At 38.8% G+C, this 27,464-nt stretch overlaps 2 protein-coding genes and 1 non-coding gene across 11 annotated transcripts in view; 1 reads left to right on the top strand and 2 right to left on the bottom strand.

Moving 5' to 3' along the window:
• STRN3 (striatin 3) overlaps nt 1-13,038 on the bottom strand; it is a 98,242-nt gene extending 85,204 nt beyond the window's left edge. For all 4 annotated transcript variants that reach the window (XM_020876796.2, XM_070478055.1, XM_070478054.1 and 1 more), the window contains exon 1: nt 12,550-13,038. In XM_020876796.2, the coding sequence (XP_020732455.1) occupies nt 12,550-12,831 (282 nt within the window). In that variant the 5' untranslated portion in view covers nt 12,832-13,038. The remainder of the gene's footprint in view (nt 1-12,549) is intronic.
• AP4S1 (adaptor related protein complex 4 subunit sigma 1) overlaps nt 12,111-27,464 on the top strand; it is a 71,006-nt gene continuing 55,652 nt past the window's right edge. For 2 of the 6 annotated variants that reach the window (XM_070478064.1, XM_070478063.1), the window contains exon 1: nt 12,114-12,424. The gene's annotated coding sequence lies outside the window, so the exon portion shown is untranslated. Of the gene's footprint in view, nt 12,425-14,570; nt 14,694-27,464 lie in introns of those variants that run through there. The other 4 variants (XM_070478062.1, XM_020876803.2, XM_020876805.2 and 1 more) reach the window with 4 other exon arrangements.
• On the bottom strand, nt 26,227-26,299 carry TRNAG-UCC (transfer RNA glycine (anticodon UCC)). Its single transcript has one exon. It is a non-coding gene; the product is annotated as a tRNA-Gly (tRNA).

The following is a 27,464-nucleotide window of genomic DNA, read 5'->3' as shown; positions in this document are numbered from 1 at the left end:
GGGGTATAGTCCATGGTGTTGCAAGAGTTAGACACAACTTAGCAACGAAACCACAACCACTACCACCATTATGTGCCAGACCCTCTACTGTCACATTAGGTATACATGAGTTTTTTAAAAAAAGATAGAGCCCTCCTTTCAAAAAGTTTACAATCAATCTTAAAGAGGAAGAGGAGTATTTTTAAAATTACAAGTTACAGTAATATTAAGAACAAAATGACCAGGGTATGGTGATATATGCAAAGTATAAAGATGTGTAATTATATACTTTTTAGAATCTCAACTGCACCCCACCCTCTCTTTTTTAATAAAAGCTTACAGAAGTCTGATCTACTTTTTAAAACTCTGGGGAAAAAACCAACAAACATTAATTTAGGCCACTCTGAAATAGTTTTATTGTCTGAGACAACTGTTGGTGGCATATTATCACACCCATCCCTTGTTTCTCTATCACTGTGTTTATTTCTCTTCTCATCCACCCATCCCCTTTTTCCTATTTCATCTTTCTTTGTTTTGTCTTTCTCACCCCTTATTTCCTCAGGACTTCAGTAACAGACAGCTTAAATAGAACTGGTTAATTAATAGCTTTCACAGCTAAAACATTTGTGATCCCTAACTTAAAATTCAGACTTAAATGCAAGCCATGAAACAACAAAGCATCATACAAAATTTAATTTAAATATTACAAAACAAAAAAGGAACATTATTAGAGTTTATTTTGAGGCAGAAGGCTGGTTGCTCACACATTTAAGAACACAGTGCAGGGACCTCCCTGGTGGCCTGGGGGACGGTGCTCAATCCTTGGGGAACTAGATCCCACACGACGCAACTAAGACCCACACAGCCAAATAAATAAATAAATAAATATTAAAAACAAACCAACAACAAAAAAAACCCAGATACAAATGTTTTCTGAAATTTCAACACAACCATTCAACAATAGTAGGGTAGTTAAATCAACTATGGCATGTACACAATGTAGACCACTATGCAGCTGCTATTAAAAAAAAAAATTGAGAATGTTCTCCACTAACAGACTTCAAATTCCAGATGTTAAATGAAAATGCAAAGTGAAAAATAGGTATATAGTTTATGAACTGTTGTATCAGAAACAGAAGAAAATCAGTATACCTATTTGTTTACATCTATCTGACACAGAAACTGGAGGCAGGACTTCCCTGGTGGGCTAGAGGTTAAGAAGTGGCCTGACAATGCAGGAGACATGAGTTCGACTCCCGATCTAGGAAGATTCCATATGCTGTGGAGCAACGAGGCCTTTTCAACACAACTGAGTCCACCATCCAGAGCCCACAAGCTGCAGCTACTGAGACCAGGAGCACCAACTACTGAAGCCCACGTGCCTAGAACCCGCGCGCTGCAACGAGAAGCCACTGCAATGAGAAGCGTGCATACCACAATGAAGAGCAGCCCCCACTCACAGCTAGAGAAAGCCCTCACAGCAACAAAGACCCAGCACAGCCAAAAATAAGTAAATAAAAAAATTTTTTTAAGAAAAAATACACTGGAAGGATACATACAGTACTAATAAAAGTGGTTACGAATGCAGAACTAAGGGTGGACAGGCTCATGGTACACACAAGATTTAATTTTTGAACCATGTACTAACTATTGAAAAAAAAAGAGTCCGAAAACGTTTTAAAAACTTTTACAAAGTCTAAAGATGATCCCAAATTTCACTACGCATTTATAATTGCTCAGTTACATACAGCCTTTTAAGTCTTGTGACATTGAGCCTATTCATTTAGTCATTTGTTTACAATTCTTTACTGCTGAGGTAGCCCCAGAGTACCTTAAGTTGGTACTTAAGATGGTACCTTAGTACCTTAAGATGGCAAACATATTGGTCAAAAGCAACTCAGCAGCACCTGGATTCATTACCTGTTTACTGTTTTTATGTTGAACAAGTCATTTAAACCCTTGCCCAAGTTTCCTTCTAAAACAGAAATACTTGTTACCTATGATTTAGGGAGGGCATAAAAATTAGAATGATTCCCAACGTACAGAAAACACTCTTTAAATGTTAACAGGTATGGGACTTCCCTGGTTGTCCTGTGGCTAAGCCTCCATCCTCCCAATGCAGAGAACCCAAGTTCTATCTCTGGTCAGGGAACTAGACTCCATACACTGAAACTAAGAGTTTGCACTCACAACTAAGACTTGGTGCAGCCAAATAAAAATAAATAAATAATTCAAAAAACGTTAACAGGTATTATTCTTAAACAGTTCTTTTATGGACACAAACTGCTTTCATCTATGTAATCAACCACCACAGTATTTCAAATGAATCCAACAAAAACTTGAGGCATACTCAAAACCCAGTAAGTTCTTGTTAACAAGTAGTTTCAATGTACTGGAAAGCAGGAAGTGAAAATTAAAAAAAATACAACAATGTAAACACACAGTGCAAGCCACTGTGAGTGCAGAGAAGGGGTGATAAACTGCTCGCTTAACCTATCAGTAGAAAGAATGACAATCTTAAAGGGAAAGAGGTTAGAGAATGAGTTGTACCAAATCCTTAAGTGACTTTTATCATGCAGGTTCCCAGGTCTGGCTGAGTATCACAATCACCAGCTATACATTTTAAAAACATAGGTTCCACCTCCAGACTGCTGAATCACAATGACCAGCGAACGACTGTGAGAATCTGTATCATGATTATTAACTAGGTGTTGGAAACACCACAGATCTTACTCACTTACAATTAGAGACTCCTATTTTATCTTCAGATAAAATAAATTTAATCATTGCCTTTGGTAGCTTCACTGGAGCGACAAGTAAAGGGAAGGTGATATTATAATTACTCATTCCTTTAAATTATGTCATTAAAGCACCTTTTAAGATAAATACATGTTGTAAGTAATGACGACCCCTTACTGAACAATTACTCATAAATGACTGGAAACAATGCCCAACACCACTCCATCCCATGAATGTCAAGAGGAAGAGATACAGACAATTCAAGTTTTAAAAAGGCAAAGCTCTGAACAGATACCTCACCAAAGACAACATACAAATGGCAAATTAGGTGCTCAACACCATACACCATTAGGGGAATTTCAAATTAAAACAAGGTATCACTACACACCTATTAGAATAGCTAAAATTCAAAACACTGAAATCAAACGCTGACGAAATATGGAGCAACAAAAACTGTCCATCAGTGATGGCAGATATACAAAACAGGTACAGCCACTTTGGAAAACTGGCAGTTTCTTAAAAAAACTAAACATACACTTACGATACACTGGAGCAATCAAGCTCCTTGCTATATATCTAAATTATGAGCAAATGTCAATGTGCAATTACTCATAATTGCCAAAACTTAGAAGGAATGAAGATGTCCTTCACTAAGGTGAGGAGACAAATAATCTGTGGTACAAATGTACAATGAAATATTAATTCAGCACTAAAAAGATCAGGCCACAAAAACACAATTATGGAGGAACCTTAAATGCACACCACCAAGTCAAAGAAGTCCATGTGAAAAAACTACACAGTGTATGATTCTGATTATATGATCTTTTGGAAAAAGCAAAACTACGGAAGACAGCTAAAAAGAGCACCAGTTACAACTTCCCCAGCAGTTCAGTGGTCGACGCTCCACACTTCTACTGCGGGGGGCACAGGTTCAATGCCCAGTTGGGGAACTGAGAATCCACATGTTGTGCGGTGCAACCAAAACCAAACAACAAAGCAACAAAAAAAGAGCAGTATTTGTCACGCATGTGGGTTAGGGAGGAAGGAATAGGTAGAGCATAGGGGATTTTTAGGGCACTGAAAAATCACAGTTTACCATAAAAGTGGATGCATGTGATTATATATTTGTCAAATCCCAAAGAATACACAGGACAGAAAATGAACCCTAATGTAAACTACGGACTTTAGTTGATAATGCTGGGTCAGCGTTGGTTCATCAATTTTAACAAATGTACCACACCAGTGGAGCTTCTAATGTAAGGGGACGTTTTGCTGGGCAAGGCGTTATATGGAAACTGTACTTTCAGCTAAAGTTTGCTATAAAGCCAAAATTGCCCTAAAGTCTAAACAAAAAAACAAAAGTCTAAACAACTAAACAAAATTGCTCTAAAAACTATAAGAGAAAGAAAGCACAACTTGCAAAAAAACAATTAAAAGACATTTTGTAAAAAAAAAATTTTTTTTAATAACAGAAATATATTTCAAAGTTGAAAAAAAGTAACAGGGGCCCTGGAATCCTCCTGCATTGCTGGTGGGAAAGTAAAATGAGGCAGTCACATTGGAAAACATTTTGGCAGGTTCCTCAAAAAAGTTGAACATGACCTAGCAATTCCATTCCTAGGTATATAATAGGACTGAAAACATACACTCACACAAAAACTTGTGCATATATGTTAGTAAAAAGTGTAACAGAAACACTCAAATATCCACCAACTGATAGACAAAATGTAGTATATATCCATACAATAGAATATTATTCAGCCATAATAAGAAATAAAGTACTGTACTGTTATCTGCTACACATGGTTGAACCTTGAAAACATTTCCTTAAGTGAAAGAATCTATTCACAAGCTATATATTGTGTGATTCCCTTTATATACATCCAAAACAGGCAAATCCTTGAGATATAAAGATGACTCTTATAGAGACAGAAATCAGTGACTGCCAAGGGAAAGGGGGTATTGGGACCAATTGCTAACAGGGACTAACCGCTAAACTAGGTTCATTTGCACGTGAGAAAAATGTGAGATTACAGAGTAATGATGAAGACACAACATAGTCACAGACTAAAAACCACAGAACGGAGTCAATCTTCTGTAGCCACAGGTTCTGCATCCATAGTAGATTCAACCAACTGTGCATGGAATATAGTCAGAAAAAAGAAAACACCTTCAGAAGTTCCAAAAATCAAAACTTAAATTTGCAACAAGAGGCAACTATTTACATCGTATTTACAACTACTTACATTGTATTAGGTATTATAAGTAATTTAGAAATAATTTAAAGTATAGGAAGCATATGCAAATACACTATTTTTTATAAAGGACTTCAGAATCCAGAGATAAGAGGGGCAAGGTGGGTGGGGGAGTCCTAGAACCAATCACTTCACAGATCCTGAGGGACAAGTGTGAATTTTATCACAATTTTGTTATTTAAGAAAAACTTAGGGTGGCTCTAATGAATGAATGTTCCCAAGTTACTTAACATCAACAGCTGACATCAGGAAAGATGTTTTGTGCTTTCTGAGAGAAGACCTCATCACCACCTGTGAAGTATTCTCATCCTCCAACACCACCCCAAAGAAGAAAATAAGCCAGTTTGGATCAAGCCCCTATATCCAACTAACTAAATTACAGGGGAAAACAAACAGGACAATGGAATGTGTTAAACTGTATTAGGGAAGCATGCAGCAAAACACAGACTCTGGCAATCTTTACAGGACCAAAGACTGATTTTTCTTCCACAGGAAGTAGCAAGGAAAAGGAAGAAAGATGGAGGGGGTAGCTCCAATCACAATGTGTTATTTGGACACTGATTCAAACAAACTGTTCAAAGATAAGTGTGAAAACCAGGATTCAAACAGCAGGTATTTGATAACATTAAGAAATTACTCATTTTTCTTAATAATTTGGTGATGCAACTACAACAATTCTCTTTTAAAGTCCTTCTTTTAGATATATACTGAAATATGCATGGATGAAATTGCGTATTTCTGGGATTTGCTTTGAAATCATTTGGGATAGGGTAGTGGACAAAAGTAAAATAAGACTCGTCCTGAGTTGTTACTGAGTGATGAGTGACAAGTTTATGGGGGGTCACAGATCACTACACATGTTTTTTGGTATTTGTTTTTCACCGTGCTGGGTCTTCGTTGCCTTGCTCCGGCCTTCCCCAGTGGTGAACGGGGGCACCTCTTCGCTGCAGAGCTTCTGGGCTGCTTACTGCGGTGGTTTCTCTTGCTCCAGCGCCTGGGCTCTAGGAGCGAGGGCCTCAGCGGTTGCGGTGCACGGGCTCGACTGCTCTGCAGAACGCGGAATCTTCCCAGATCAGGGACTGCACCCGCGTTCGTTGCACTGGCAGGCAGAGTCTTATCCACTGCACCACTAGGGAAGTCCTGATAACTAGGATATTTTTGAATATGTTTAAAACTCTCCATCATCTTTAAAAATTAAAGCGAGAGTATATATAATACAATCATACTTACAATATAAAGGATAAACTCTTGAGAGAGGAGCATATATGGAGGAAAATTGCTAGATTTCTCCACAGAAATCACGCAGGAGGAACACCCTAAACTAAAACAACGGTAGTGAAGGAATTATAAGCATGGATTAAATCAGGGTTATTTCCTCAGGTCAGTAGTTAGGCGTCAAAGATATTAAAACCCAAAAAAATTTGTTTTTTAACTAGAAAAGGCTCCAAAGCTTTCAGTCTATATGCAAAGGAGACTACTTCCAAAAAATTAACAATCACTAAATTAAAATATATGTATTAGGCTATTGAGACTATCTATATTAGATAGTCCCTTGAATCACTATGGTCAAGTTCACACATCCAATGAAGATCTTTCCTGTTTCAGAGCGTCTTCTAATGCTGCTGCTTTCCTCTGAAATACCTATGGTTAGGTAACCATACTTGAGATCTAAAAGTATCCATATTCCCACAGAAGCTTCACAAAAATTAAACGAGTTATGGGTACATCATACAACATGCTGGGCTGGATGACTCACAAGCTGGAGTCAAGATTGCTGGGAGAAATATCAACAACCTCAAATATGCAGATGAGCAGATGATACCATTTTAATGGCATAAAGTGAAGAACTAAAGAGTCTCTTGATAAAAGTGAAAGAGGAGAGTGAAAAAGTTGGCTTAAAACTCAACATTCAAAAAATGGAGATCATGGCATCTGGCCACATCACTTCATGGCAAATACATGGGGAAAAAGTGGAAATAGTGACAAATTTCATATTGCTGGGCTCCAAAATCATTGTGGACAGTGACTGCAGCCATGAAATTAAAAGACGCTTGCTCCCTGAAGAAAAGCTATGACAAACCTGGACTGCGTATTAAAAAGCAGAGATATCACGCTGCCAACAAAGGTCCACACAGTGAAAGCTATGGTTTTTCCAGTAGTCATGTATGGATGTGAGAGTTGGACCACAGGAAGGCTGAGCACTGAAGAATTGATGCTTTGCAACTGTGGTGCCGGAGAAAACTTCAGAGTCCCTTGGACAGCAAGGAGATCAAACCAGGCAATCCTAAAGGGAATCAACACTGAATATTCACTGTAAGAAACTAATGCTGAAGCTGAAGCTCTGATACTTCAGCCACCTGATACAAAGAGCTGACTCACTGGAAAAGACGCTGATACTGGGAAAGATTGAGGGCAAGAGAAGCGGGTAACAGGGAATGAAATGGCTGGATGGCATCACTGACTCAATGGACCTGAGTTTGAGCAAACCCTGGGAGATAGTGAAGGACAGAGAAGCCTGGCATGCTGCAGTCCATGGGGTTGCAGAGAGTCAGACACGACTTAGTGACTAAACAACAATAAGGTGTGTATTAACTTAAAATAATTCTTGGCATATAAAAACTGCTCAATAATTGCTTAGTGAAACCTCACTATCTACAGAGGTTTCCCATTACTATTTATTTTCTCAACATCCTGTTAATTTCTGATTTATCACATTTTATTATATCGAGAGTACAATCTCCAACAACAGCAAGTTCCCTGCTTCATACATCACTATATATCCAGTCCACAGCACAAAGTAACACTCAAATGTATTCACTGAATAATCCTACTAGGATCAATAAACCCAAAGACTAAACGTTTTTAGAAGAACCTACTTATCTCTTTAGCATCTACCAATGAGAAGGATGATAATAAACATTAACAAAAACAGAGAATAAAGGAGAATGATCAAGTTAAGTGCGCCTCGGTGGGGGAAGAGGCAGGCATTTGAGATGAAATGAATGGATGTATTGAATCTGAAGCAGAAAACTTAAACAGAAAGTTAAGAAATATTTCTGAGACATCTGAAAGTCAAAGATACAGTAGTGACTAACAACATGGCTTCCAGAGGCAGCCTGCCTAGGTTTAAATTCTAGCTCTGCTACTCGTAGATTACTTAACCTCTGGGCCCAATAGCCTAGCATCAAACTAAACAAAATACCAACAACAAAAGAAACCAACTGTGCCAAACTCATTGGGTTTTTAGGATTTAAGGACTAAATACTGAAGCACTGGAATAACACTTAGCAAAAACAAGCAAGCAAACAACAACAACAACAAAAACCCACTGTGTATTTCAGAATTTACAGTAAAAATAAAAAGAACCAGAAACCCAGGTAACAATAACTGAAACTAAAGTAGAAGAAACATATGAAGAAAGATAAGTAGATCAAAAGGAAAATAAGGGATTACAGAGTAGAGGCCAAAGAAAAGGATTTTGAGGAAGAACTGTCAACAGCAGAAAGTGCTGGTGAAGTACTTATAATCTGTAAGAAGGCAGCAAGATTTGGCAATTTGAAGGTCAAGCACAAACAGAAAAAAGTGTCCTATTAAGCTCAGGAGTAATGAGACAACAGAGCAAAAAAATTATACAGGATTAAAAAGTAAATGGAGAAAAGAATTACATATTAATGGCCCCCAGACTTTTTGTTTCCAAGATTTAAAAAACAGGGAGAATATGACAGAAGATTATGGACTCTTAATTCTATCAAATAATTTTTTTTCTGTCACCATCATTTGAAATAGAAAACTGCATAACAGCAAGACTTTATGAAGGCTAAAACTCTCAATATAAGGAGTACTTTAATGAAAAATCTCTATATTGTTATTTTTTTGTAATTTTATAGTAGATTCACAAAAATCTTGTAATAAAAAAGGAACAGGATTTGCAAATCATTATTCTAGACTATCTGAAGGAAACTCTGACAATAATAGATTAGAAGGGAAACATTACTGACCCCAATTCAAAAGGAAGAAATCAAGTTATGACTGACAGAAATATCTCCTATTAACTTAGGATCTTTAGGTGGCAATATGTCTAGTCACGACAAATCTGTATGCCAGAGTATGCAAACACAAATGCTAAAAGTTTACATTTGCTGGAGAATGAGTAATTTTAGACTACAAACACCAGGACTATATTTTCTACCTATCACTTGTGTCATATATTTATAAGTTAGCAAACAAGCATTTTATACATAATTAGTGCATTTACAACACTAACTACAGAAAAAAAATCAGGACATATTTGCCATGTATATAAACTAGACCTACCCATGTCACAGGGACTCAATAAAACTTTTTTGAAACATACTGAAACAGTGGTGTATGTTGTTGTTTAGTTGCTTAGTCATGTGTGACCCTTTGTAACCCCATGGACAGTTTCCCACCAGGCTCCTCTGTCCATGGGATTTCCCAGGCAAGAATACTGGAGTAGGTTGCTATTTCCTTCTCCAGATGATCTTCCCCACCCAGGGATTGAACCCACATCTCTATAATAAACTGTAAGCCAGATTCTATTTCTACAAAAAATATCAAGACAATAACAGCGGTTTCAAGAGTCGTGCGAAGACCAAAGGCTTTGGATTCAGATGAACCCAGGTTCAAATCTGAGCTGCAATACTTATAGCTGGCAAACAGTTACTTAGATTGTTGAAGTGTGTCTCCTTATCTGTAAAACAGGAATGATATCGACCTCATCAGTTTAAATTACTGATGAAAGGGCAGTTCCATTCTACATAATGCAACTGGCTAAATCCTACAAATAGTCCATTTTTTTCCAAGTCCTAGGCCAATTCAATCCAAATCTCTGGAAGATGAAACAGAGGCCTGTATATAAGGGCGTTGGGCGGCGGGGGGTGGAATTACCAGTGATTATCAGTAGCACTCTCACCTAGAAATCACTGTCCTGGAGCCTTGTTAACATAACAAAGTTTTTACCTGAATCCCAGGTAAGGAACCCTCACAAAAATAAGAGTTTTAAGACATTCTTTGGTTTAGTTCCAATCTTCTAAAAAGGAGCTTTATCCAAAATTCCTTTTACAGAAAAGAGAACCATACTGCAAAGTTCTGGTTTAAAAACCTTTCCAATAAATAAATAAATAAATAAAAACCTTTCCAAAGCCAAGAAAAATATAATCCACATTGAAATTTTACATCAAAAGTAGGTATACCTTAGCCTCTTTGCAGTCATTACTGAATAGTTTTAGTACTAAACACTTTAAGTAATGTATAGCTGAACAGTATACTCAAGGCTGTATACCAAATGATATGCAAGTTATCTTACTTCTATGTTATCTTTCTCAGAATTAAGTCTAAGTTTACAGTTTAAATCTATTCATGCTTCACTTAAACTCTCCCAATAGATTTTTCATACATGTTAAAATGTACATCTCACAAGCATTCTTACTAAAGACTTTAGACATGTAAAACAAACTCAATATTCTAAATTAACTAAGTAGCCCAATAAAACATTATAGAGAAATATATAGAACAAAAACACACAGCCATGAACATTTTGTTCCAAAAGAATCAATGTGAAATAATAAAAATTCCTAGGGGGGGAAAAATCAAGAGTCTAGATAAACACCGTAGAACTTCTTCAAAGTAAGTAAACAAAAAGAATGGCTATATCCGAACTAACGTGCCAACAGTAGATAGACTGAAAGCAAGCAAGCAAAACGAATTTTCCTTAAAAGACTTCTGTCAAGAGAATTAGAAGGCAAACCAAAAGCTAAGGTAAACAATATAGATCTCAAGTTGCATAGATTTTACTAATTCAGACACAAGTAAGACATTTTGTGAAGCTTACCAATGACTAATGCATTTACTAACTTAGAAAGTGTTTAAAGTTTTTGCACAACGGTACAAAGATTATAAATACTGTATTAGGGACTGGTGAAGTATTATTTAGTGAGCCTAGGCCTCAATGCATTTGTAAATGCAGTTTTCAAAAATAAATACTTCACACTGAATATTAAGTTTGCACATGGTGTAATAAAAAGCTGTTCATCAACAGAACTCTGTATGTCCCACATATTTTAAAGCAGAGCACACACAAAAGAAACAGCACTTTTGACGTTATATTTTTAAAAGCCCAATAGTATATCAAAGCACCAAAACACTGAATTGCCAACCTGATAAAGTGAATTCACTTTTTTTAAATTCACTTTCTGGTAAAGTGTCAAAATATTTGCTTTTTTACTTTTTAAAAGTTTGACTTTTCCCACTTTGTAAAGACAAAAAGTCGACTGGTTCAGTATCAAATTGAAGATGTATTTGTTTGAGGACAACTCTCTTAAGCTAATCCAATCTTCTTTCAACACTATATTTCCCTAATCATTCACCCCAGACATATACAACATGTGTATTAGCGAACAATACCACATACACTCTAAATATATAGCAGTCTGAAGAACAGGTGCAGCACTATTTAGATGCATGCTTTTTTCCTTCTAAGCCTAAATCTGCCTTGGAAAGTGATTTTAAAATAAACACAAACATCCGAAAGAGTTGAACAATCCTTGTAAAAAGATGTAACTCTTCTGAAATCCAAGACATAAGTCCTTAAACTACCAGCATCTTCCAAAAGTTAGGTGAACCAAGTTTCACCTTAAGACCGAGTCCGGCTCAATTACGAAGGATCCTAAGGATATTTAACTCGGCTTCCCGTGTGCGAGCTGGTAATATGAAACAAATACGTTTTACTCCAAGCTAACATTAAATCTTTTCTCAATCGTTTCCTGAAGACGGCACAGATAGTCTGGTTTGGCTTTTTGTGTGTAAAGACGGGAATGGAGGAGGGGAAGGCCTGGTGAAGAGTACTCTAAAAGAAAAAATCAGTCTAGGGCAGCGTTGATGAGTCAGTTACTAAGGACGAACTCAAAGGGAATCGAAGTGAATAAGGCAGCATCCCAGGTAAAAAGGTACTTAAAAGTTGGCGGTAGGAAATGAAAACTTCACAGGTCAGCCGCAAGCCATTGTAGGCGGCAGCAGCCCTGGAAAGAAGCGTGGCTGTCAAAGAGTAAGGGTTCCCAACTCCAGGGGAGGGGGGGCAGTCACGCCAAATCGGAAACAGGGGGGTGATCCGGGGCAAGGTGGCAAAATCCCCAACCCAGTCCCTCTCCTCGGGTTCTCCATCTTAAAGAGGCACAAATAGGAGCCAGCGCAGTGCCCGATAGCCCCACGCCGGATTCTCCCACAGAGAGGAACTCGGCCCCAAGCCCCGGAGGCCCGCGCAGAACGCCTCCGGAGGAGCCCCCGCAGACGCCATACTAAAAGCCAAAATGGCTGCCCCAAGGAAGCCCGCACCGCGCAGCCAGTGAGGTCTGGGTAACAAGCTTCTGCGGGAAAGGGGGCGGGGGGGTCTAGGAAAAGCCGTCTCCAGGACCATCGCCCCCCGAGCCGCAAAGGTAGGTTCCTCTCGGTCTCCCAAGGCCTAGAGCTCCGAATAAGGGGAGTCCCGGCCCCACCCCCCCACCCCCGGCCGGGAACCCCGCCGCCGCAGCCGTCCCGCATACCGAGCCCAGCGAGGTACCTGTAGTTCGGCCCGCTCCACCTCCCAGTGCGCCCGTTCCATCTCGAAACGAGCCCACTCGTGCTGGATGTAGTGCAGGATCCCTGGGATAGTGTACTGCTGCGGCCGGGACAGCTCGGGGCCTGCCGCGGGACCCGCTCCCTCGGCGGCCGGAGGACCCCCGCCGCCCGCCGCTCCATTCCCCCCTGGCGAAAGGCTCATGTTCCCCCCGGGTCCTTGCTGCTGCCGTGGAGGGGCCGCCATCGCCGGGCCGCTACCACCGCCTCCGGCGAGCTCGTCCATTGTGTGTGGGGCCCCGGCCGGGGCGCAGGGCGAGACGCCGACGGCTGGGGGAAGGGCCGGAGAGGGTGGCCCCGCGCTAGCGGCGGGGCGGACGCCGGCAGAGAGAGGGGCAGGGAGGGGGTCGTTGCTGTATGCCTGCCGTGGGTCAGAGCAGGGAGCTGCCGGCCGCCGCCATTACAGTCCCTCCTCCATCTGCCCGTCTCACTCACTCACTTTAGGGGAAGGGGGGGCCGCGGCGGGAGTGGGAAGCGGGGGCAGGGTTGGGAAGGGGATAGACGTAGGGCCGCCGCTCCCGCGCAGCATGCTGGGTAGAGAACGCCGATGCCGCCGCTCGCCTAGTAGCCAAATAGAGTCCGGCCTCACCCTACGCAGGCGTACTGAGGATGCAGTCGGCCTGCCGTTAGAGGAGGGGAAAGAGCTCGGCCCCGCCCCTAGGCCCGCCCCCAGGCTCGCTGGAGGTGTCTGGTGGCCGGGACCGGATTGTGGCCCACCGACTCCGACATTTGGGAGTGGATCGATTTCTGCCTTCCCAGGAGTGGGTTCCCCTCGCTCAGTCAACCCACTCAGCGCCGTTTCCCACTCAAGAGTCTCAGCGGCGCTCCTGCCTTTGGAGTTGGGTTTTAACCTGAGTGGTCCCTCTAGCCGGCCGCAGCCGGTCCCGGATTCCTGACGTTTCTTTTGCATTCCTTGCGTGCTTCTGGCAGTCCCAGAGGATCGGGCCTCTTTCTCTGCTTGTCACCCGCTCTTTCTCTGGTTTCCTAGCACCAGTCAGGTCCCGGGGCTTTGGGGACGTTCTCTTTTGACAAGTAGCACAGATCCTCCCGGAAGTGAAGACTGATTCCTTGTCTCCGGGCTCTGGTTGCAAAGTCTCTGCTCCCAGTCGCAAGTTGCAACCTGTACCACTTTGCCTCCCTGTTTTCCAATTCTGGGGTGGCTTGTGTTTGGGGCGTTTGAGAGAGGAGCAGGAGGGATTGTTTTCATTTTTCTCTTGGGAGAAGGGAAGGTGAAAAACTTGGGGTCTTGATAGTGGGTAGAGGAAAAAAAAACTTCAAGGAGGCTGATTAACAGACGTTTTAGAAGTGGATGGGCTCACAGATACTGCCATTCATAGCAGAATCTTTTGATGGAAATAGAAAATAAGAGCATTGTGAAGACGAAATCCTAGATGAGCGGCTAAAAATGTTTTTCTCGGTTGTTTGCGTGAATATAACATACACATAAAAGACAAGGTTAACCTTTTTAAGTACCATAGTATGTGTTTTTAATGTACTTAGGTTGCCAGAAAACATCCTTAATGAACTAGTAAGCTTCTAAAAGTTAACGTAGCTAATAATCATTTGGTTAAAAATAGGACAAAAATATTTAACAGCTTATGAGAAAAGATTCATTAATTACAGCTGTGCCAGGAAATCACGTCTAAAACTCACTGCATTAACTTTTTTCTTCTCTACTACCAATAAAATTTTCACGACCATTTAGACTGTAATTTCAGAGAGATAAAGTGATACATCTTGTTTTGTCATGTCTGCTTTACTGCTATTATTGTTTAATGGAAAGCAGATTGGACTTCTTACCCTTGTTGCCATATTTTATTTATATGTGAAATAAGGTCTGAGATCACAGGGTTAAGAACTATCTCTCCATTTTATAGCAACCAACATACAACCTGCTTATTCAATCTTGTTCTTTTTCAAGGGGCCTCATAGCAGGTAAAAAGTTTACAAACACTATACTGCCTCAAGACCTAATATACACCAAGAGGAATTTGTGAGAAGGTGTGCTGACCTCTCTTAAATTGGCATCAAAAGAAGAGGAATATACCCACTAACATTTCCTGAGTGTACATCAAGCTCAAAGACTGGGTCTGTATTTTTCCTCCTCACTCACCTTCAAAACAACAGACTCTCTTCTATTACCCATCATGTTAAATGGCACTGCTTTCAAACCTGAGGCCTGGTAGTCATTCATTCTAGTACCTTCCAATCCCTTTCTCAGTAATATCTTATATCTATCCCATTATCTTCATACATGTCTTAATTTAAACTTTTCCACCTCTACTCTTTACCCACCTTCCACTACCACCGATGTCTGAGTGATCTTCAAAAGGTAGTTCTGATCCTGTCATAACCTGGTTACACTGTATTAATGATCACCAGATTTAGAATAAAGCCCAAATTTTAGCATAACATATAAAAGTCTTATCTTATTGCCTAATCTACCATCACACCATCATGGTACCCCATTCTTCTCTCCAGCTAAACTGCACCATTTTGAGTTAGGAAAATGTATTATGCTGTTTCATTTCCAAGAATTTAATACATGCTGTACCCAGCTGGCTTTCCTTCCTGTCTTCCTTCAAAACTCAAATATTTCCTCCTCCAAGAAGCTTATTATTTAGAGACCCTATCTTAATAATAGTATCCCATGCTGAGCTCCTAATACTCACTACATTTATTTATTTATTTTATTTTTTAAATTAATTTATTTTAATTGGAATCTAATTACTTTACAATATTGTGGTGGTTTTTGCTATACATTGATGTGAATCAGCGTGGGTATACATGTGTCCCTCATCCCACACATCCCTCCCATCTCCCTCCTCATCCCGTTCCTCTGGGTTGTCCCAATGCACTGGCTTTGAGTGCCCTGTTTCATGCATTGAACTTGGACACTGGTCATCTGTTTTACATATGGTAATAAACATGTTTCTATGCTATTCTCTCAAATCATCCCACCCTCGCCTTCTCCCTCAGAGTCCAAAAGTCTGTTCTTTGTGTCTATTTTGCAGTCTTGTATATAGGGTCACTGTTACCATCTTTCTAAATTCCATATATATGTATTAACATACTGTATTGATGTTTTTCTTTTTTACTTACTTCACTCTGTATAATAGGCTCCAGTTTCATCCACCTGATTAGAACTGATTCAAATATGTTCTTTTTAATAGTTGAGTAATATTCCATTGTGTATATGTTCCACAGCTTTCTTATCCATTCATCTGCTGATGGACATCTAGGTTGTTTCCATGTCCTGGCTATTGTAAACAGTGCTGCGATGAACATTGGAGTACACATGTCTCTTTCAAGTCTGGTTTCCTCAGCGTGTATGCCCAGCAGTGGGATTACTGGGTCACATGGCAATTCTATTTCCAGTTTTTTAAGGAATCTCCCCACTGTTCTCCATAGTAGCTATACTAGTTTGCATTCCCACCAACAGTGTAAGAGGGTTCCCTTTTCTCCATACCCTCTCCAGCATTTATTGTTTGTAGACTTTTTGATAGCAGCCATTCTGACCAGTGTGAGATGGTACCTCATTGTGGTTTTGATTTGCATTTCTCTGATAATGAATGATGTTGAGCATCTTTTCATGTGTTAGTTAGCTATCTGTATATCTTCTTTGGAGAAATGTCTGTTTAGTTCTTTGGCCCATTTTTTGATTGGATCGTTTATTTTTCTGGTATTGAGTTGCATGAGCTGCTTGTATATTTTTGAGTTTAATTCTTTGTCAGTTGCTTCGTTTGCTATTATTTTCTCCCACTCTGAAGGTTGTCTTTTCACCTTGCTTATAGTTTCCTTCGTAGTGCAAAAGCTTTCAAGTTTAATTAGGTCCCATTTGTTTATTTTTTGCTTTTATTTCCATTACTCTGGGAGGTGGGTCATAGAGGATCTTGCTGTGATTTATGTCAAAGAGTGTTTTGCCTATGTTTTCCTCTAGGAGTTTTATAGTTTCTGGTCTTACCTTTAAATTTTTAATCCATTTTGAGTTTATTTTTGTGTATGATATTAGAAAGTGTTCTAGTTTTATTCTTTTATATATGGTTGACCAGTTTTCCCAGCACCACTTGTTAAAGAGATTGTCTTTTCTCCATTGTATATTCTTGCCTCCTTTGTCAAAGATAAGGTGTCCATGGGTGCATGGATTTATATCTGGGCTTTCTATTTTGTTCCATTGATCTATACTTCTGTTGTTGTGCCAGTACCATACTGTCTTGATGACTATAGCTTTGTAGTAGAGCCTGAAGTCAGGCAGGTTGATTCCTCCAGTTCCATTCTTCTTTCTCAAGATTACTTTGGCTATTCGAGATTTTTTGCATTTGCATACAAATTGTGAAGGTATTTGTTCCAGTTCTGTGAAAAATACCATTGGTAGCTTGATAGGGATTGCATTGAATCTATAGATTGTTTTGGGTAGTATACTCATTTTCGCTGTATTGATTCTTCCAATCCATGAACCCGGTATATTTCTCCATCTATTTGTGTGCTCTTTGATTTCTTTCATCAGTGTTTTATAGTTTTCTATATATAGGTCTTTTGTTTCTTTAGGTAGACTTATCCCTAAGTATTTTATTCTTTTCATCGCAATGGTGAATGGGATTGTTTCCTTAATTTCTGTTTTCTCATTGTTAGTGTATAGGAATGCAAGGAATTTCTGTATTAATTTTATCCTGCAACTTTACCATATTCATTGACTATCTCTAGTAATTTTCTGGTGGTGTCTTTAGGGTTTTCTTTGTAGAGGATCATGTCATCTGCAGACAGTGAGAATTTTACTTCTTCTTTTCCAATCTGAATCCTTTTATTCTTTTTCTTCTTTGATTGCTGTGGCTAAAACTTTGAAAACTATGTTGAATAGTAGTGGTGAGAGTGGGCACCCTTGTCTTGTTCCTGACTTTAGGGGAAATGCTTTCAATTTTTTGCTATTGAGGATAATGTTTGCTGTGGGTTTATCACATATGGCTTTTATTATGTTGAGATATGTTCCTTCTATGCCTGCTTTCTGGGGAGTTTTTATCATAAATGGGTGTTGAATTTTGTCAAAGGCTTTTTCTGCGTCTATTGAGATAATGATATGGTTTTTATCCTTCAATTTGTTAATATACATTGTATTTAAATTGTCTATATATGTATTCCTCAGTAACACTCATACTAAACACTGTGAAAGCAAGACCTGTGCATACCAGTTACTATAAATCTTTGCTCTTTTTTTTTTTTTTTTTTAATTTCTGAATTGGCTGCTATTTTTCAGATACTCCTGTTAGTTCTTGGTGATCCACTGAGAATCATACAGACATAATCTCTGCCTTCACAGACTTTCCAGTCTAGTTTTAGGTAAATTACTTAGCACCAAGCTCTCTTACTTTCTCAAAATCTTGTCCAGATCTGTCTTAAAACTGTCTCTTGAGCTCTCTATTTGAAGAATTCCAGTTGAACTTCTCTACATTCACTTTGTCTATGGTTTCATAAGTGTCCAACAATGCAATCCTAAACCATATTCTTCCCAGATCATAGTCATTTATCTGCAGATTGTAGCCTCCTGGAGGGGCAGGACCTATCCCTCTATGCCTCTGTTGTTAGAAATGGTACCCCCAGTACCTGGCACAGTGAAATCCCCAATAAATGTTTGATGAATAACATAAATTCAGACTGGACTTATATAAATATTTTTTCTTCACCTCAATCATTTTTATCAGTTTTTGCTACCATTATACCAATTGTCTCTTGAGGTTCAATGACCAGAACTGTCCCGAGTACTAAAAGACACCAAAATCATCTCCTCTTTTGGGGAAATATATTTTACACCTTTGATATTGTGCTTTGTATATCTGACTCCTATGGACACTCTGCAGCAAGCTCCTAGAATCTTGGCCTCTGTAGCTAATAAGCTTTCCCAAGTTCACCTACAACTCACCTGACTGGAATGTCCTCCCTAAACTGTGTCTGAGTCATTTCCTGTCTTCAATATCAACCTTTGAAACTTGGTATTTGTTGTATCATTTTGTCAGTCTTGATCATCTCTCCTCCACTCCCATTGATTTTCCCAGTTTCAGTATACTGCTGCTGATGTTCAAGAATGCCTGCATATTTATATCTTTAATCAATTTTGAATTTTAAGGGTCTTCTATCCCCATTAGCTAATATTAAGACACCTGTGTGCTTATTATATCTGACCAAAAGAGACTTGTCATATTAATATTTCATGTGCATATATCAGCAAAAGTATGTTAAAGAATTCTGGCTTTTAAATAAGTCAGAGTGGCTTACACTCAGATACCTTCTCCCTAATTACTGCAATACCTGATGTACAAAGTGTTTTGACCCTGACTTGGAGAACTGTATGACCTCCTGTAATTACTCACCTGAACATCCAGTTTCATGCCTTGCTGACTGTGTACCTGACATCCTTGTAACAAAGAGCTCAGACTGGTTCACAGTCACTGGTCTAGTCATCTTTTTCCGTCATCTGTAAAGATTGTGACAATATTCTTATCTCCATGAATAGAGGAAGCTGAAATAAGAGTTCTGGGTCACTTCCACAGCCCTTAGTACAATAGGAAGTGTTTCTACTCTCACATCAGTGAGTGTACATGTTTATTTGAAAACAAAAAATAAGGTTTTCTTTCACAATTCTGCCTCCTCCTGTCTTGTCAGTGGATTCAGTATTTACTAACTCTGGCTCACAAATTATTTGCACTTTTGAAATCACTTTTAAGGTAGTTTGGGGGTGATTCAGTCACTTGGGAAAATTGTGTAGTATTTACATCTATAAATATAGACAACAAACAATATTAGATCCAGAGAAAGATCTTTGAGAAAAAAGTTGACATGTGTTCCAAAACCAAAGGAGCAAACTGTGCAATGCAGAAGGAACAGAAAAGGAGGCAGGCAGCTTTGACCTGAACTGTAGTTTAACCTGCATAATAAGATCAGATACCTACTTCTCATTAAAGCTGCTGCCTGTGGCTAGGAAAAGTATAAAAATATATGCACAATACTTAACTATTCAAATAGTGTATTGTGTGGGAAAGAAAAGGCAAAGCACTTTCGCAGATTTTAGAAAGATAGGCACCAAAACCTTTAGGAAATTCAGCATGCTATATAAAATTTCAATCCAAGTTCATTCCTGAATTGTCTCCTGGGTAATATGAGTCAGAAGGCAGTAGGCTGTGATGATACTGTATAATAGCTAACTCATAGAGATGTCAAAACTGAAGGGGACAAAAAGGATTGTCAAGAACCCAGTCCCTCCTGAATGTTGGCTTAAAATGAACGACCAGGTCTGTAAACATGAGAACCAAATGACTGGAAAATGTGACAATGGGACATTGCCAAAACTTTCCTCGGTAATAATTTAACAATCTTGGAAATGTGATTTGTCTCCTGTGGCAGCAGCAGGGAGAAGGTTCAGAAGAATGGTACCAGACATGGACACCTTGCCTGGGCAATCTCTACTGAAGATAGTGTTTTCTTTGGAAAATATTTTAAATTTGGCAAACATTCACAGAAACTTATTTTTTTTTTATAACAACACATTTTTAAAGATGGTAACCTCTAGTTTTGTCTATTAATAGGCCAACAACCTAAAGTACATGACAATTATCCTACCAAAAAAGATTCAAGAATTCCTTTGAGCATATTTAAATCTTATTCCTCCTTTTGTATTATAGCTTTCAATATAGTAATTGGATACTATAAATTGTATTATGTGTAGACTTTTTTACTTAACTTTTTTATTTTTGATTCAGTCCTGCAAAAATAGAAAAAAGTCTAATTAACTGCCATTTTCAACAGTTATCAATATTTTGCCATTCTTATTTCACCTATTCCACTTTTTTTTTCTGAGTGAGAAATTTTTTTGTCTATTACAAAAGTTTAACAAAAAAGTTTACTATGAAAATATACACTGCTTGATTTTTATATGGTAGTAAATCCAGCCCTTTAGAGATGGGACATGTGGAAGCAGTTGATCTCTTTGATGCACACAACCTCTGTTTATACTCATTCCAAGGTTTCTAAAAATGATGAGACAGTTTTCTCATATTACTGCCATTCCAGTTTTGTTCTGTCACCCACCATTTGCCATCTCCACACATGCATATATTGCATGATTCATAAAGGAATCAAATCCCCAAAGACTTCTTGGACATGTCCATCATCATCTGATTTCTGTGATAACTTCTTGTCCATAAATTTTTTTCAACTCAAGAAGGTGAGCCTTGCTTATGGTGTATACTCAGCAAGCTCAAAGATACCCTGAAATGGAATTCACGGCCTCCCTCACACTCCCTCCAATGCCCAGCCCTGGGAACATTTTAAAGTAAATGCCAGGCATCATATTATTTCATTGGCATATACTTCTCTTAAGTGTTTTTTAACACGGTAGGACCTTTTGTTTTTTTGCAACATGCCACAATACCATTATCACATCTATAAAATTAATGGTGATTCAGTTATACGGTCTAATCCCTAGTCCATAGTTTCCCCAATTATCTTAAAAAAAATTGTTTTTCAAAGTTGGTGATTTCAAACTAGGATCCAAACAAAATCTACATATTTCCTTTATTTGCTGTATCTTTAGGTTCTTTTTTGGATTTGTCTTCCTCTCAGCCGCACATCCTCATGTTGTTTATTTGTTGAAGAGATGAAATTATTTATCCTGTAGAATTTCCCTCATTTGGCTGATTGCATTTTTTTGGGATACTATTTAGCATATTCCTTTCTCCTCCATATTGTCTATAAACTGGAAGTTAGGTTGAGAGACTGGGTTTGGTTCAGGTTTTAATATTTGGGGATGAAAATACTTCTCCATTGGGGCAGCAGTGTACTTTCTGTTGCACCATAGCAGGCAGTGCAGAATGCCCAGTTGTCTCAATTTTACTACTGTAATGTACTAAACTTGATCAGCCTGATCTAGCTATTGTCAGTGTTAGCTGAGCTAGCTGTCTTTTGAAACACATTATCATGTTCTACTCCAACGGTTTCTGCTTGGTTTGGTGCCTGTCTTTCTATAAAGGAGCTTCCACTGGATGTTGCGGAGCTTCCAGGATCCTGGATGGGACCTTTCCTGGAACTCAGGCAAAAGAGGGGCTTCCCTGGTGGCTGAGTGATAGTCTGCCTGCAATGCAGGAGATGTAGGTTTGATCCCTGGGTCAAGAAGATCCCCTGGAAAAGGGAATGCAGCCCTCTTCAGTATTCTTGCCTGGGAAATCCCATAGAGAGAGGAGCCTGGCGGGCTACAGTCCACGGGGTTGCAAAGAGTTGGACTTGACTTAGCACTAAGCCACCACCACCGTTGGCAAAAGAGATCCTGCCAGGCCTCCTCCGAGTCCTCGGTGTGGTACTCAGATTCTGTCCTGGGGTTCCCACTTCAAGCAGGGGAGGGGAGGGGGTCACCCTTCCTTTCAATGATGACTTGGTACTGGGTTCCTTGGCTATTTTGACTGTTGTTATTGTTTAGTTGCTAAGTTGTGTCTGACTCCTTTGCGACCCCATGGACTTGTAGCCCCACCAGGGTCCTCTGTCCATGGAAAAAATGTCCAGGTTCCTCTGTCCAGGCAAAAATACTAGAGTGGGTTGCCATTTCCTTGATCTTCCCCATCCAGGAATCGAAACTCCATCTCCTGCATTGGCAGATGGATTCTTTACCACCTAGCCACCTGGGAAGCCTCTTTTGACCCTTGAGACCACATTTTCAGACCTCCACTTCTGCCATTAAAATAGCACAGCTGTGGTTCCCTCATTCTGGTGTTAAGAGTAGATTGTGTTCTAGAGTTCCAGGGGATGTTTTTTACTTGGTCTTTGGTAAAGAGGTTACTGTACAGTTTCTTCTTTTTCTGCATTCCTCTTGAACGTTCCTACTGTCTTCTGTGAGAGGATCCTGGGAACTTCCAAAACTGCTCTGTTACTGTTTCCTCTCCCTCAGTTCTCTGCACTCTTGGTGTTTCAAAGTTTAAGTTACCTGCTAGTTGACCTACATTTATTTATCAGATTCCTGCTATTGAAATAGCTCATTTGACTTCTATTAAAGTAATTGTGACTTTTTCTAGTCTGAGCTGTGTGATATAAGCCAGTATAAATTTAAGTATGACTATCCTCTGGAAAGAGTTGGGCAGGCTGTCATCTGACAGTTTTAATCTCTTGTTTACATTTTTAGCCAGGAGCTGTACCATGTTGCTGTACTTTGTTGTGAAATTCAGAAAAGCGAAAAGTGACTCTGGGTTAAGGGCCGCCAAGCAGGCCGCCTGAAAGGCTCTGTGTTTACCCTGACACCAGATCTGAACAAGAATGATACTAAAGTCAAATACATGTCTGCAAACTTATCCTGGACAGCATTTGTTGGTATGTTTTATTTATTGGAAATAGAAAGGGAGATTAGCTGAACTCACTAAGAGAGTAAGTCAGACAGAAGAATTTTGGAAGTTGAGGTCTGATCACAAATGTTAAACACACTGTTACAAATGCAGCAGTAGGAGCTTTACTGTCTTAAAGTTGCACATTATCTGATTGAGCCACTTCTCAGACTTTAGGCTCCATGTTGAGATCATCAAGAACAAATTGTTAGAATTACACCTTTTGTGATATACTCTGGAGTCAAGATGAAAACTGCCAAAATATGCATATTAGCCAGTGAAAGCTTTTGAATCAAGGATACAACCGGGTAGAACTTGATTTACAGTAGTGAATGGGGACTGAAATTGTGTGTCCATGGTCATAATAACAGCTGTCACTGAATCACTGGAGTCTTGAGGCAAACCTGGAAATAAAGAGCAGTGAGTGAGAGCACAGATGCTGGAGCCCAGCTAACCTGATTGGGTCCTTCCTCAGCCATTTCACTTGGTGACCTTTGGTGAGTGACTAAGTTTTCATATCTGTGAAGTGGAGATAAAAACAGTCCCTAACTCATAAAGCTATTATGCGATTTAAATGAATATAGGTAAAGTATTCAAAATAGCACTTGTATGATTGGTAAACACTGGGTAAGTATTTTCTATTGTTATTATCTGTCTTCAAGAGTAGTTTTATTGGGTTTTTAGCACATCTCATGAGAAAGGGTGAATAATGCCTCTCAGGTTATAGCCATGGAGTTCTTTCATGACCACCATCAAATATTAGGAGCATTAATTACTTATTTGGATTAGAGTTAGTTGTGGCCATGTAACTAACAAAAAACATGGATCCCCAAAATAAAGTTTAATACCGACATTTTTATGTTTCATTGTTTCTCTTAAAGTGCATATCTGCAAAATGGAGCCTTAATTCTCTAGTGATATCCTTAGGACTAAAAAATGTTCACGTAACTTTTAATAGTGCTTCATTTTAACTTAGGACACACTTTAATTAAGATCTTAATAATGTGAGTGTATAAATGTAGTTTTATAGGATTGTTTGCTTACATATTTTAAAGGAAAATATCCACATCGTTACTAATTTGCCCTCCCCACACACAGGTAATGTGAACATTAGAGTAAAAGACTTTATAATGTTGAAACAAATTAATTGCAGATAAATTAACAGAGTGATGGCTTTATAGAAACATTTTCCATAATTTGAGTTTTGTGCTTTAATTTATAATTGTCTTTTCTATAAACTTAATAGTTCTATAAACATTTTTCTTTTTCTTTCCCTTTTTTTTGGCTGCATGGCATGTAGGATCCTATTTCCCTAATCAGGGATTGAACCTGGGTCCCTTGTAGGGGACATTGAACATAAGACTGCCAGAAAAGTCAATAGACATTTGTATAAAGTAAGATTCCTCTGTGTTCCAGGGGGGTTTTGTTTATTTGTTTGTTTCTTCTTTGTTTGACATAAAACTGTAGGTGAAAAGTGAAAGTTAAGTCTCTCAGTCGTGTCCGGCTTTTTGCGACCCGGTGGACTGTAGCCCACCAGGCTCCTCTGTCCATGGGATTCTCCAGGCAAGAATACTGGAGTGGGTTGCCAGTTCCTCCTCCAGGGGATCTTCCTGACCCAGGGATCGAACTCAGGTCTCCCGCATTGCAGGCACACACTTTAACCTCTGAGCCACCAGGGAAACCCAAAACTGTAGGAGCCATCAGCAAATCAAAATTTAATTCTCAATTCCTTTAGTTTGATTTCAATTTAAAATCTGTAACATTGTATTTGACCTTTTAAGAGTACCTACTTGCTTATCACTTGAACCCTAACAGAGAACTACTATTTGAGAGAGGGGAAAATGTGTAAGAATAATCTTTCTCTGTATGTCTTTCACAGTTTTCATTGGGAATCAGATGTCTAACAATGTTTAACAAACTTAATTTAAGAAATGCATAGTTAAGTTTATCAAAATCCAGAACATCTTGTTAGAAGTATTTCCAATCTGAGAAATAACTTGATACACGATTTTATGGGAGTGGAAAGTAATACATAGTGATCCTACTTCAGCCTACTGGAGTTCCTCCTTACTGACACATTGTAACATTATAGTATCAAATCCTCGGAGGAGCCCATCTATAGGACCAGGCCTCTGCCCCCCACTGCCTCCTCTCTAAAATTAAGACATTAAGTGTCTTTATTAATGAAAAAATTCCATGAAGATTTTTAGTTGCTAAGCACAGATACTTAATTTGCGTGGCTGATTTTTGGCTGATTTTAACCAAACAATTTGAAATAAGGTTAACTACCAGAAGTATCTCTTCACTATTTCTAGCCCATGCCCATGGTTTTTTTTTTTTGTTATTGTTGTTGCAAATGGTAGAATTTTATTTCTTTTTATAAACTGTGGCTGAGTAGTATTCCACTGTATGTACATACAATATCTTCTTTTTCCATTCATCTGTTAATGGCATGCCCATGTTTTGTCGAAGTAAACATTTAGTTCCCTTTTATAATGTTATTTTTAATTTCAGAATAAGTTACCCTCAACATTGAAACCAAAAAGAATATAATTTTAGAAGACAAATTTTGATTTTGATTTTGAAAGATGCCTGTTGTTATCTCCATTTTGTGTAGTAATGGGAAGGTTGAGTCTGGTTACTTACCTGAAAGCAACTTTTCTATTCTAAGAAGAGTGGAAGGTAAGATAACAACCATAAGAACAGACTATGGTCTCCAGCCTTTAACATTTTGTTTCCTTAAACTTCACAGCTCCCCCACCACCAGATCTCACAGCACCTCTCTGGCAAATGACTAACAGTCCGTTCTCAATTCCTCCATCCCCCACTCCACACACACACACATGACTAATGAATAAAAATAAAACAAGTACTTTCAAACGGACAATGTAATGGTCTATTTATAGTATATAAGGTCTTCATCCTTAGTTTTTGAAATGGCTTTTCTCCCCTGCTTCAATCACATTGCTGTAAAGATACCCCTTGATTTAGCATAGAAAGTCTGATACTTGAACATCTTCAAAAATACAACATCTGTCCTTTTCACTGAAACTTTCAGCTTGTCTCGGCTTTTATTTATGTATGTGTTTTAAATGCGTGGGAAGTAGTATCTTGTGGTTTTAATTTGCATTTTCCTAAGGATTAATGATGTTGATGTAAAAATAACCATGCTTATTTGGATTTTAAATTCTTAAACCAGAATTCAATGAGGCTTTTTTTTTCGGTTGTTTTTTTTTTTTGACCATGGTGTAGGGCATGCAGGATCTTAGTTCCCTGAACAGGGATCGAGCCTGTGCCCACTGCAGTGGAAGTGCAGAGTCTTAACCACTGGACCACCAGGGAAATTCTGATAAGACTTTTTGATCAATTTACCAAAATGGCTTTAGATCAAGATTTGAGGGTCACCTGAAGCTTTAGAAAATTTTCAGATATACTACCAGAAAAATGGTAGTAGTATTAAGGTTTATTCTCAAAGTACTTTCATAATTTTTTCTGCAAAATTGTCAGCTTCAGGGTTCCCACAAATCCTGAATTTGATTGGAATTTAACACTTTAAAATGTTTTAATGATTTTAAAACTACTTAAGTAAAATAGCAGCCTGCAAGCAAGATAAGTCAAATGTGATTGAAATATTTCTTGAGTGACCCATGGATTTAGCAGAACGTGAAAGTTTCAGCAGAAGCTGCTGCAGCATGCATTCTAAATCATAAAGGAGAGGTTTAGAGAGAGAGAGGGAACAAGGAGAATGGATGGAAAGAAATGCAGATGGTGATGGATTTCTTGAGGGCAGCCTACACTGGGGAAGAAGTCTTGAGGAGGGAAAAGGGGGACTGTGTGCTTTACGTTTCCTTCATCTCTTTAAGTCCTCACAGAAAGTCTGTGAAGCAGCTGTCGTTATTCCCCAGTTGGTAGATGAAGAAAACTGAATTATCATAGAATTCCAGTAAGCAAAGAAGCCGTTTCAGTATATAAAAAAAGAATATTTAACATGAATTCCAAGGGAGGTACTCCAAATTAGATGCAAATCTTCCACTGACCAGTATTGTTTCCTCTCATTTATGGATGGAGAAATTCAGAAACAGCTAAATAACTTGGAGGCCTGTGGAATGAAACAACACGGTGTGGCAAATAGTATCTAGCACTTGTTATTTATGTTTTTCCTGGGTTAGGCCATACTGATTAGATGCTCTCAGCACATCGATTTTGAAAAACAGTATGTGTTTTAAAGAAGTATGGCATTTAGAAATGCCACAGTAATTGAAACAATAGCTTCATTATTAAACATTTAGTTTTGAGTTGGCTAATTTTGTAAAATTATATAATGCAGTGCAACATTTTTTAAACAAACTTTTTTTTATGTATAACACATTAAGTAAGACATGTCTTAAAACTTAGGGAAGAAAGCAAAGTAAGGATGGAAAACTAAAATTGCCCCTAATTCTACCATCCAGATTTAAGCAAATACATTTGGTATAACTGTTTCCTTTCATGCTTATTAGCTCTGAAC

Source organism: Odocoileus virginianus, chromosome 16, assembly GCF_023699985.2.
Source record: "Odocoileus virginianus isolate 20LAN1187 ecotype Illinois chromosome 16, Ovbor_1.2, whole genome shotgun sequence".
In the NCBI taxonomy this organism is placed as follows: Eukaryota; Metazoa; Chordata; class Mammalia; order Artiodactyla; family Cervidae; genus Odocoileus; species Odocoileus virginianus.
This window is presented reverse-complemented; position numbering and strand designations above follow the sequence as displayed.